Here is a 14,008-nt window from a genome sequence, read left to right on the forward strand (position 1 = left end):
TTTTCTCATTTTTGTGCCATTTAAGATGCAAAATTCTTGGTTTTTCCAATACATAAAACATGGTTTCTCTCTCTCTTTTTAAAATTAGTGTCCAATAAAATTTCTGTTCCCCATTCAAAAAGGTGTGTCAGGCATTGTCAACTTACAGATTCAATGTTGTATTAAAATACACTAAACAATGAACTCAGGACTCCATGGCAGATTACTGTTGCGCATTAGTGTGGCTTGAAACTTGTCACATTTACATCAGCAGTTAATTTCTGATATGATAAAAAGAAGACTGATTAAATCTTTCCACCTTTGAAATGTTAATTTCTCTGTATGCCATTTAATTACATACAAAGTCAGTAAACCCCTAAAAACTGTAAAAGAATTTTCTTCAGTAAAACAACAACTCCTTAAACAGCAATGTTGTTCCTGCTTTGAAGAAGATGCTCAGATGTATTTTGATCATGTACCACAACATTTACACAGAAATTTTACAATGATCATGTTGAAACCCTTTTGTCACATGGATCATGTAACACAAACACAATTTAAATGACTGCTCAGCAAACATACAAAACAAATTCTGATAAAAAAAATTCTGGCCAAAAACACTGCTCATCATGCAGAAAAAACTTTTTTGCAAAGAAGACTCTACCACATAAATCAGATGTAATGAATATTTGGGAAGGCATCAGAACAAGCTTATCAACTGTTGGGAGATAAGCACTGAAATTATAAAAATTAGTCCCAGGGAAAAATGGCTATGAAGAATGAAATATGTACCAGGCAGAAGATGTAGTTTATGTAACGAAAAATGTAAATGTTCATTTGTTCAAAATCACAAATCTCTGAAAGTTCTTCACCGATTGCTTTTAAATTCTGTCACAGTGCAACATTTGGATATTCGTGTTTTTATATACATATTGGAGTGCCATGTAGACACACACACACACACACACACACACACACACACACACACACACACACACACACACACACACACACACACAACAAATAACAGTGTAATATATATTTATATACCATATGGCTTACAGCAGATACATAAAAACAGGTGTGTATTAAAATGCAACAAAATGTCAAAATTCCAACGGAATCAGTGAAGAAGTTTCAGAGATTTAAGACTTTGAATAAAAAATACATGGTTTTTGCTAACAACTTATTCCCCAGCCTCTGTAGACCAACACAAATATATAAAGAAAATAAACTTGCATACTACTCTATTTCTACACATGCTGCAATGTGTGTTCTTCCATATCATAAACAAGAAAATTTTAAAATTCACACACAGAAGAGAAAAAAGTCCTGAAACTGGGAATTCTGTGAGCTGGTAATGAAACAAATAGTGTTATTTTGTGTAACAATATAAGATGACCCAATATAAAATACAGTAAATACCAAACATGTAATGAGATTCCATGTAAAATGCAGGCAAACAATTAAGGAGAGACTTTGTTTCAAACATGGTTTCAGACTGCATTTAAAGTGGAATTGTTGGAAGTATTGTCATGGAGTTGGGAAGTATTGTCATGGAGTTGGGGAACAAAATGCTGAAATTTTACATTCAAAACACCGCAAAATACAGAGGTGAATCACTAATTGAAAATCAACTTAAAAAAATAATTTAATGAATTTTAACTTTTTTGCACCACCATAGTGACAGTCAAGTCTTGTGGTGTAGACACAAGCCAGTCGTGCCAGGTCATGCACGCTGTACGGTGAACTTTCCCCCCTGCCCTGTATTTCTCTGTCCATGCTTTCGCACTTGCAGTTTAATCACAATAATAAGACTTTATAACTTATTTTCTGTTTTTTCATGTACAGTAATGTTTAATTTATGTTACATTTCAGTACATTACATTATGGCAATATCACTGCACAGATGTTACATTTCAAAAATTCTTCTGCATATGATAAATCTTGAAACAGAGCAAGGCGTGTAGTGTTGTAGTGCATTCTTTACAACACAACTAAGTGAGGAGCTAAACACATCAATACAAAACTGAAACAAGGTGGAATTCATTAGTGCATCAGAATCTGAAACAACACTTTGAAACTAAATGCAATAGCCGTCTGGTGACTACTGCTAACTACAGTACTCCAGCACAGTCACTGGATGCCACTTAGGTCAAACTTTCATAGAAGTCAAGTGTAGTGAAGCAGAGAAATAACAGGAGAGGAGGAACTGCTACAGCAGTCCACTGACTGAGTAGCACAGGTCACTCTTGACCTCAGAAGCAGTTCACTGGCTGAGTGGCACAGTCCATCCCAACTTCTACAGAAGCTCACTGGTGTGAAAGAGATAAATGTTATGTTACAAATATAAGTTAAAAGTTAAGTGGATGAATAAATTAATAAAAAAACAGGTGTCAGAAAGAGTAAATGAGGAATTGTGTGTATGGAAAACCTGAAGATGTACAGGAACTGGAAGAAGCAGTAGTGTCCAAAAACAATATGCATATAAATGTGATTCACATTGCTGTTGAGCAAAAATAAAACTTGTAAAATTTCTTAAATATATACAGGTTGGAAAAACATTGTGTCACAAAATTTTAACCATGGATAGCTGATGCCAGTAGGAACAAAAATTACTAACGATGAGTAGGTTGACAAGGCACCATTTTTAAACTGTGGAAACTTGGTGCTATGTGCTCCAATTGGCCATGGGATTGCCCTGTTGCCATTTGCCAGTTGACAAGCAGCACTATGGTTGTCAGTTCACACATACAAACATCCCTCACCCTGTCACTGCCCCAACGTGATATGCACATGTGTCGAATATGTTCAGGCCATGCATTGTCCAGAGCATCCAGCAACAGGGCAATCCCTCAGCCAATCGGAGGGTGTGGCGCCAAGTTCCCATAGCTTAAAAATGGTGCAATGTTGACGTACACAACATTAGTAATTTTGTTTCCTACTGGCATCAGCTATCCAGAGTTAAAATTTCGCGATACAATTTTTTTCCAACCTGCATAATGTCTAGATTAGATTAGATTAGATTAATACTAGTTCCATGGATCATGAATACGATATTTCGTAATGATGTGGAACGAGTCGAATTTTCCAATACATGACATAATTAGGTTAATATAACAACATACTTAAGTTAATATAACAACTTTATTTTTTGTGTTTTTTTGTTTTTCTTTATTTTTTATTTTTATTTTTTTTTATTTTTTTAATATTTTTGTTTCGTTTTTTTTCTTTTTTTTTCTTAATTTATATCTAAAAATTCCTCTATGGAGTAGAAGGAGTTGTCATTCAGAAATTCTTTTAATTTCTTCTTAAATACTTGTTGGTTATCTGTCAGACTTTTGATACTATTTGGTAAGTGACCAAAGACTTTAGTGCCAGTATAATTCACCCCTTTCTGTGCCAAAGTTAGATTTAATCTTGAATAGTGAAGATCGTCCTTTCTCCTAGTATTGTAGTTATGCACACTGCTATTACTTTTGAATTGGGTTTGGTTGTTAACAACAAATTTCATAAGACAGTATATATACTGAGAAGCTACTGTGAATATCCCTAGATCCTTAAATAAATGTCTGCAGGATGATCTTGGGTGGACTCCAGCTATTATTCTGATTACACGCTTTTGTGCAATAAATACTTTTTTCCTCGGTGATGAATTACCCCAAAATATGATGCCATATGAAAGCAATGAGTGAAAATAGGCGTAGTAAGCTAATTTACTAAGATGTTTATCACCAAAATTTGCAATGACCCTTATTGCATAAGTAGCTGAACTCAAACGTTTCAGCAGATCATCAATGTGTTTCTTCCAATTTAATCTCTCATCAATAGACATACCTAAAAATTTGGAATATTCTACCTTAGCTATATGCTTCTGATTAAGGTCTATATTTATTAATGGCGTCATACCATTCACTGTACGGAACTGTATGTACTGTGTCTTATCAAAATTCAGTGAGAGTCCGTTTACAAGGAACCACTTAGTAATTTTCTGAAAGACAGTATTGACAGTTTCATCAGTTAATTCTTGTTTCTCAGGTGTGATTACTATACTTGTATCATCAGCGAAGAGAACTAACTTTGCCTCTTCATGAATATAGAATGGCAAGTCATTAATATATAATAAGAACAACAAAGGACCCAAGACTGACACTTGTGGAACCCCATTCTTGATAGTTCCCCAGTTTGAGGAATGTGCTGATCTTTACATGTTACGAGAACTACTTATTTCAACTTTCTGCACTCTTCCAGTTAGGTACGAATTAAACCATTTGTGCACTGTCCCACTCATGCCACAATACTTGAGCTTGTCTAGCAGAATTTCATGATTTACACAATCAAAAGCCTTTGAGAGATCACAAAAAATCCCAATGGGTGGTGTTCGGTTATTCAGATCATTCAAAATTTGACTGGTGAAAGCATATATGGCATTTTCTGTTGAAAAACCTTTCTGGAAACCAAACTGACATTTTGTTAGTACTTCATTTTTACAGATATGTGAAGCTACTCTTGAATACATTACTTTCTCAAAAATTTTGGATAAAGCTGTTAGAAGGGAGATTGGACGGTAATTGTTGACATCAGATCTATCCCCCTTTTTATGCAAAGGTATAACAATAGCATATTTCAGTCTATCAGGGAAAATGCCCTGTTCCAGAGAGCTATTACACAGGTGGCTGAGAATCTTACTTATCTGTTGAGAACAAGCTTTTAGTATTTTGCTGGAAATGCCATCAATTCCATGTGAGTTTTTGCTTTTAAGCAAGTTTATTATTTTCCTACTTTCAGAGGGAGAAGTGGGTGAGATTTCAATTGTATCAAATTGCATAGGTATGGCCTCTTCCATTAACAGCCTAGCATCTTCTAATGAACACCTGGATCCTACTATATCCACAACATTTAGAAAATGATTATTAAAAATATTTTCAACTTCTGACTTTTTGTTCGTAAAGTTTTCATTCAATTTGATGGTAATACTGTCTTCCTCTGCTCTTGGTTGACCTGTTTCTCTTTTAATAATATTCCAAATTGTTTTAATTTTATTATCAGAGTTGCTGATTTCAGACATGATACACATACTCCTGGATTTTTTAATAACTTTTCTTAATATAACACAGTAGTTTTTATAATTTTTGATAGTTTCTGGGTCACTACTCTTTCTTGCTGTCAGATACATTTCCCTTTTCCGGTTACAAGATATTTTTATACCCTTAGTAAGCCATGGTTTGTTACAAGGTTTCTTACGAGTATATTTAAATATTTTCTTGGGGAAGCAGTTTTCAAATGCATTTACAAAAATGTCATGAAATTTATTATATTTTAAATTGGCATCAGGTTCACGGTACACCTCATCCCAGTCTAACTGCTGTAGGCTTTCCCTGAAATTTGCAATTGTTAAATCGTTGACTGAACGTACTACTTTGGAGGACTGTTTAGTATTGCTGAATGGAGCTATGTCATATATTGTAACTAGCTGTGCACCATGATCAGAAAGACCATTCTCAACAGGCTGAGCATTTATCTGGTTAAACTTATCTTGGTCTATAAAGAAGTTATCTATCAGTGAGCTGCTATCCTTTACCACCCGAGTAGGAAAATCAATAACGGGTGTCAAATTGAAAGAACCGAGTAATACTTCAAGGTCATTTTTCCTATTACCCTCTTTCAGAGAATCTACATTGAAGTCCCCACAAATAATAATTTGCTTCCCCCTGTCTGACAGATAGCACAACAAGGAGTCCAAATTTTTCAGAAATAGATGAAAATTTCCTGATGGGGACCTATATACAGTTACAATTATAAATGTGCCTTTATTTAATTTAAGCTCACAGGCACATGCTTCTATATGTTTCTCTACACAAAACTTTTTTGTTTCTATACTTTTTGCACAATGATAACTTTTGACATATATGGCAACTCCTCCTTTCTCCATATTTTCTCTCATTACATGTGCAGAGAGCTTATAACCACTTACATTTACCTTATCCATATCAGTAACAATGTGATGCTCAGACAGGCATAGTATATCTATTTCATTCTCAGCTTCTAAATCTTCTAAACAAACCAGAAGCTCATCTACTTTATTCTTTAAACTCCCAATATTTTGATGAAATATACTTACATTATTTTTAATTATACTTTTATGAGAACCTTTCCTTATTCTAACATTTGCAGTACTCTCCTGTCTGAGTTTCTCATTGTGCTTAGGCCTAGTTCCTATGCCAGTGGTCACATGGTGTTCAGAGAGGCAGATTATGTCAACTGGGTTGGGTGACTTTAATTCATCAATGCACTTACCTAGGACTGAGATACAACTTGGTGGAGATAAAATTTCTGGTGATTGGTGAAAATTTATAATTGATAGCTGTGATTGGTGATCCAATGTGCTAGAATTGTGCTGTTTAATTTCTTTCCTAAACTGAAGATTTGTTTCAATCCTGACCTCTCGTAGAACTTGACATCTTTCTGTCTTACCTATCCTAAAAAAGGTGCTGCTCCAACACCTGTAACCACTGGTATTTTACCATTCATGGCAGTGCCTCCTCCCCTTAAATTTCGTGCTATTACCCCAGCCAGTTTCCCCTTCCCTTTCCTGTTGAGATGTAGGCCGTGCCTGGTATAGTCCCACCTACTGAGATAATCAACAGGAACCACACCAATATGAGCCCCCGCACCTGACCCAAGCAGCCGTTCCAACTCCAAATTAACTCTCCCAACAGAAGAGTTCAAATGAGGTCGGTCATGGCGTCTCAGGACAGATACAAATTCAACATTGGTGTGTCTCGATGCCGACGCAATCTTTACCAGGTCACATTCTATACTGTACCCAGGATCTCTGTCGATGCTGTTCCCTGGCCCTCCCACAATAACCACAGTGTCTTCCCTTGTAAATCCTTTACAGAGTGAACCTAAATCCTCTGTCACCTGATCCAGACTAGCACTTGGTTTGAAAAAATTTGTGACCTGGTATTCTGGTCCTAATTCCTCCTGCAGAAGTTGGCCTACACCTCTGGCATGAGAACTGCCTAACAACAAAACTTTCTTCCTTTTCGATGACTTTCCTACATTCTTTTTCAATTTCCTATTGAAAGTTTGTTGTGTCCTGTCTACACCTAACTCTGCTTGAGGCTCATCAGTTTCTAACTGAAGCAACAGGTCAAACTTATTTTTGACATTCACCACAAAACTGTCAGACTTAGTTCTAGGCCTGTTCCTTCTGCTACCTGTTGCCACTTCCCACCTCTCTTTGCCCTTCTCCCTCCTTAACCTGTCCAGATCTTCCCTAGCCTGATCTAGCTCAGCCTGAAGGGCTGCAATTTTCCCCTCCTGTTCCACTATCTTCCTATCTCTGCTGCAAATCCTACATAACCACTGATGAGCCTGATCCACTTTCCCAACACCCACGCCACTGCAGTCCCCCCAGTGAAAAAAACTACTGCATCCATCACACCAAACCCCGGAACTAACAATTCTATGGCAAGTCAGGCACTTCTCACTCATGGCAAAAATAATACTTTAGTTAGAATAAATCAATTAAATTACCGAAAATCAAAAAAGACGTTACAAGAATTAAGCCTATTCACAAATGTATATAAGCAAGTTTCTGATTTAAAATTCCGCTGTTTTTCTGAGATCTGTATTAAAACAACGAAGGTATACGCTATTTATTATATATTTCACTCGATGGAATGAAAAAAAAGGACAATTAAACGAGATACTTTAACTTTGATTCTCCAAAAACGTTACGAGAATTAGGCCTATAAACAAATGTATATAGGCAAGTTTCTGATATAAAGTTACGCTGTTTTTCTGAAATCTGTATTAAAACAATGAAGTTATACGCTATTTACGGTAGTTTACTTATTTGTTACCGAGAAAGTAGTTAAATTACCGTGAAACAAGAAACAAACACGTTTACAAAATTTAAGCCTAAGCGCGACTTCGCGAAGTTACGATCTTTTCGTGTTTTCTGAAAAAATACGCAAAGAAAAGTCAAACCTTTAACGGCAAGACTAAACGATACACTAATGCACGTATTTAATTTGTTGTCAGCGTTAAACTAAATTATATTCCTGTCTAAATCACTGATGGCGCGCCGCAATTGTTATTGCTACTTCGTGGCGGGGAGTGCATAACTGCTTGTGTAACTCAGTAGTTACCTTGTCAGACTGCCACATGGAGGACATGAGATCAATTTCCTGTACTGCTGGGGATTTTTCCTTGGTAGAAGGACTGGAATGTGGTGCATTTAGCTTCATGAGGTCACCTAAAGCGCTATGTGAATGAAAAGTATATAATAACTTTTGTTCCTGCTGTATATGTTCCCAGCTAGTTATCAAGCAATGTAAACAGAACTTTGGTTACTCTTGTTTAAGAACAATCAGTACAAGATGGAATAACTTAGGATGAAGTTTTAGAAAAAGGTACTAAGTGGTAGATGAAATTGAAGAAATCACACAAATTTTTCCTTAGTTACCATGGTGAGTCACATGATGATATATGTGCAAATAAATGTAACCTCCAATCATTTGCAGCATTCTCCAATACTTCAAGTTACATAATGGTGACAGTATGTTGCTGAAATACATCTTTTCTTCCATTTTATTTGATAGGGAAACAGGAGCCTCTCAGAGACTTAACTCTTGTGTGTGTGTGTGTGTGTGTGTGTGTGTGTGTGTGTGTGTGTGGGTGGGTGGGTGAGTGGGTGGGTGGATGGGTGGGGTGTTGGGGAGGGGGTGGCAGGGGTGGAGGGGGAGAGTGAGTGAGAGAGAGAGAGAGAGAGAGAGAGAGAGAGAGAGAGAGAGAGAGAGAGAGAGAGAAAGTGTGTGTGTACATATGTGTGCATGTGTTCAATTGTTCATACGAACCATACCACTGTTTAGGAAGTTGTATTATACACTGTTAACAAATGTGACTGGGAAGCACTGAAAATCGCAATACATTTAAGGAAAAGTAATTTAAAGATGATACATTCTGTTGTTTGCTTTGCCATCTATAGAAAATACAAAACATATTTTCTTACTGTGTGAACTACAGCTCAGAACAAAAATATGAGGATGTTATTTCACTCTTCATTTCTTCCATAAGAATCAATTTGAAGTTGAATGAGGATCCTCACATTTCTACTTATGAGATTTAATTATAATGTTTACTATAATTACCTGGGTCAGGAGCATGCTGCTGAGGAGAAGATCAGTCTCCTGTTGATCTTTCATAATATCTGCATTTTCATTCATTCCAAAAACTTCTGGGTGTGTAATTAGAGGTAAGGACCGTGTATAGTTTAAATATGCTTCATAGGTTGTTTCTTTTGGAGCATAGTATTTTCCTGTACAAAATTGCAACAGTAAATGTTTGTCAACAGCATGGGAAATCAACTGCTTAATACAGTATGTAAAAATGATTATTTGTGAACATAATAATAATAACAATAATAGTAGCAACACAACAAGTCAGTTCCCTACTGACTATCTTGCAGGAGACCAAGATGCTGACCTACACAACACTGTAGTGACAGTAATTTGGCACTGTCTTACTCTGACTGCTGAATGAAGGGTAACTAGCTTTGCAACATGTGATCAGAAGCAGCTTGTGAGCAACACAACATTTCATTTAAGAGCAGAAAAAAATCTTTCATAACTGCCTCTTCCTTCTGTAGGAACGAATTTCCTCTGTGTGCAAATAACAAATAATTCCACAAGCTAGGAATAGAATTTTTCATCGGTGATACTTGGAATTTCACCTCCTGAAGGTAAGTGACAGCCAGTCAGTCTGTCTCATATTTTACAGTTCTCTCAGGTGAAATTTCCTTTAGATATAACATTTATTCATATCTTTATGGATTAACACAAAATTTAAGGAAATGAGAGATTAACTGTTTTAAATGTAGTAACTGAATGCTGCTATTAATTCAGCCCAGACATTCATGGTAGCAGAAGACTGTTTCCCTACTCTGGTTCCTTAAAGGTGCCTGATTTGCATGCATGCAAATAAACACATGTTTGGCAGGGCAGCTCTATAATAAAGATGAGGCAAAACAATAAGAAATAACAAACAATATTCATCAAGAGTATGTTACAAAATGGCACTAAATTATAGTACAGTTTGATGCGTGGCACTCTTATGTCTAAAGCCTGATACAATGAGGTCCAACAAACATTGTTCTTTCTTGGCAGTCTATATATTGTCACTTCCTCTCTCCATTCAAACAGGAATTTTTGTTACCGGAGCTGCTACTTCTGAATCACATCTCTCCTTAATTGGCCTCACAATGCCATGTGAACCCTGCTTGATAACAGCACTTAGCAGACCCAGAGGGTCACCAAGTGCTAGCCATGCCTGACAGCACTTAACTTTAGTGATCTGACAGTGTTATCACTGTGGCAGGGTCATTAACATATTGTCCTTATAACTTCAGGTAATTGAGGAGGCACTCAGTAGTACAATTATTCCATAAATAGTGGCTGCTAGGTCAGTAGGTAGTCATCAGGACACTGTTATGAGCTGTTGCAGGCACTGATCGGTACAGTCTGATTGCTGGTGTGGAACTATTGAGTGTCTACAGCATGTTGTGTTTTTGTATCTGTCAGCCAGTACGAGGCAGAAGTAAACTAGTCCGTGGTTGACAGTGTTCCCTATGTTGCTGTTCATCCCTTCAGTGGATGAGTACAACAGATGGAGCAAGTAGCACAGGCACAGGAAGGAATCCGGGTTTGGGAACACCATCTGCTTGCTGGTGCACAGACTTGAGAGACAACAGGTGAGTGATTGTGCCTGTGTGGTACCAGCCTCTCTCACAGTATTTGTTGTGAACCTCTCACTTAGAACACATCATCATTCCCTTGGTGTGTGTGTGTGTGTGTGTGTGTGTGTGTGTGTGTGTGTGTGTGTGTTTGTGTGTGTGTGGAGGGAGACCAGCTGGCTTCATTAGCAACCTGCTTCCTTGCTTACTGGTGTGAATATTTGGTGGGTGCACATATATTGCTCTCCTTCGAATTCATCAGTGTCACCATGGGAAACCCATGCAAAACAACACTGAGGGGTCAGCCAATCACGCGTTTACCATTTTGACTTTTGTAACCTGGTCTGAGGTATTATGCATGATGTCCACTTCCATTAGTTTGTTATAGACTGGATGCAGTTGGGGCTTGCTGATGGATGCACTGGTAGAGGCAGCTGCCAGCTGCACTGAAAGGTCTCTCAGATGGCTGTCTGCATTGAGGTCTCCTTGTTCCATAAAAGAAAGCAGCATAGGAGTTCAGCCTATTTGCATGTGAGTGTGGTGCAGCCTGATTTGATTTTTTTGGCTCATTGTGATTCCATGTAAACATTTGATCTTAAACACAGCATTGCCAAACTGCTCTATGACTATGCCTGCTAACCATGTCTTTTTCTCATATTTGTACACTGAGATGAGTACTAGATCATTTAGTTAAAAAAAAAAAAAAATTGTTTTCACCATTGTCATTGCATTTGGATGCATGAGTAGCTTTAAAATTGACATTAATGTCCAATGTGGTCTTCCATAGTGTTTCTCTGTTGTAGATTATGCAACATGTGGAGTAGCTCTATACTGAGATAGGAAGATCAATAAAGCACTGTCTTCATTTTACTGTGAACAAGCTTTCTCATGTGTGACTTCGAAGTTCGTAAGTATTTTTCAGTGAGTCCGTTGGCCTCACGATGAAATGGTGCATTTCTGAAGTGTGAAATGCCATTGGTTTCACAAAACATTGTCAATTCCTGAGAAAAATACTGTGTGCAATTTTAAATGACAATAGATTTCAGCAGTCCTTCAGATGTTAGACAAAGCCTGAATACTCTTCATTGAAGATATCACTGACATCTGCATCACAAATGGAAATTTGGAGAAAGTGTTAATGAGGATGAGCCTGTAGCTTCTGAGAAATTGTCCTGTAAAATCAATATGTAGGCACGGTGAGTGTTCTGATGGCTGTGGCCACAGCACATAGCCAACATCATTTAAATGCCTTGGTCGATATTCTTACAGCAGAAATGCTCTCTGCCAATGTGTTTGGTGCACAGTATGCCCCAATGGCACTGATGTAGCATCTGTAATACCTTAGATTTAAGCACCACAGCAATAACCATTAATGTCTTGCCTGATTCTGAATGTTCCAGGATGGCACCTTTGTATAATTTAAGTGCATGCCTCTATTCCAGTAAGATTTAATCTCAGGATGATTAAGTAACTTCTTGTCATTAGGGCACTCCATTTGAATATAGTATCTGATGTTAGACAAAACAGGATATTTAGGCTCAAGTTTGACAATTAAATTAGAAATTACTGTTAAACCTCCCACAGTGTCTTGACTAATGACATCCACTAAAAAAAAATCTGCTGATGAGTCAAAGCTTTTCTCTTGTCCTATTATCAAATGTGGTATCAAATCCACAATCAAATTTTGTGCTGTGAACCTGAATATAATTTCACAGTCATAATTTAAAAGAAGTGCCCAGCGATGCAACTTTTGTGGTGCCCATGTAAGAACAATATTGTTCAGTGCAAAGATAGCAATTAAAGGTTTGCAATCTGTGAGGAGCATAAATTTACATCCATATTCATGAAATTTCTTAACTGCAAATATAATTGTGAGACCCTCCTTCTTGATCTGACTGTAATTTCATTGTGCCATGGTCAGAATCTTTGAAGAGAATGCAAATGGTCATTCAAAACCATTATGTCAGTGTGACACTGTTATAGTTCTGCCTGGTGCCTTTACATAACAATGTGTGCAGTGGTTGATGACGGAAGCTGCACAAGGGAGAAACTTCTGAAAAACTTTACTTGTCCCACTATGGAATATAACTGCTTGGAGCCAGAAGCTTTTTAATGGCATCATCTGTTTCTTGATGCTGTCCACAGACAGTATTTCACTCTTATTTCTTGAATTTCAAATTTGCTGCTTCTAGAATTTTGGAAATAAGATTCCAAATTCTGTTAAGAGATCCCGTGGGCCTGCACCTGACACAATTATCTCATCAAAGTAGTTCACAGCATTCGGCACTTTGTAAATTAATTGTTCCAAATACTGCAGCAACAAGCTCAGTCTCCTGGCTATTCTGAAGGGTAACCTTTTGAAATGGTGAAAACCAAATTGAGTACTTATTGCCATAAATCTCAGTGTGTCTTTGTCCAAAAGGATTTGCAAATATGCTTCTTCAAGATCCAACTTGGCAAAGTACATACCACCAGCTAATTTTTACATACATTCTTCCAGTTTGGAAATAGGATGTAAACTGAGTCACTTGGTTGTTTTAGTACTACCACAACCAGCATCTTCTATTCAAGACAGTCAAGTTCTTGCCTCACTTCATCTTTCAATACAAAAGTAATGTTGCTTGCTTTGCAAAATTTTGGCACTACATCAGACTTCAGTGTAATGTACACTTTCTAACCTTTGATACTGCATGCTGCTTTGGAGGTGGGGGGGGAATGGGACTTTAATTAGCAGAAGAGTAGTACCTAATCCCACTCTTAACCTCAGAGAAGGAGGCAAACTCTACATGAAAAGTGCTTTGTCTTTTATTTCACAACTGTTTGCATCATAGTTAAGCTGAATTTGATTTTTATTGTTGTCTACAAAAGCCATTACTGTAACAAATTCCAGAAACTGACAGTGTGTTAGATCAAAATGAACCAAGTACCCACATCAATTATGGCAATGAAATAATACAACTGTATCCAACATGCTTATCATAAATTGTCAATTACACATCCAACAGTGAAATCAAACAATGGGAACTCCAGCCTGGAATATCAAGAATATTAGGAAAAGGATAGATTGCTACCCACTGTAAAGATACCATGTAGAGTTGCATATAGGCATAACGAAACGACTGTTACACATTTAGCTTTCGGCCAAAAAGAAAACACATGCACACATTCATACAAGCAAGCACAGCTCACATGCAAATGACCACCATCTCCAGCAGCTCAGACTGGAATGACAACAGTGAAATCAACTGCCCCAATGCTACCCATAGGTAGATTGGTGAATATTAGCAT

At 37.2% G+C, this 14,008-nt stretch overlaps 1 protein-coding gene across 1 annotated transcript in view; it reads right to left on the reverse strand.

The window, feature by feature from the left end:
• Positions 1-14,008, reverse strand: part of LOC126456873 (dynein axonemal heavy chain 7-like) — a 783,013-nt gene that overhangs the window by 89,310 nt on the left and 679,695 nt on the right. Inside the window, 1 exon segment of the mRNA XM_050092694.1 lies at positions 9,141-9,307. Within this exon segment, the coding sequence (XP_049948651.1) occupies positions 9,141-9,307 (167 nt within the window).

Source organism: Schistocerca serialis, chromosome 2 (assembly GCF_023864345.2).
Source record: "Schistocerca serialis cubense isolate TAMUIC-IGC-003099 chromosome 2, iqSchSeri2.2, whole genome shotgun sequence".
Lineage (NCBI taxonomy): Eukaryota > Metazoa > Arthropoda > Insecta > Orthoptera > Acrididae > Schistocerca > Schistocerca serialis.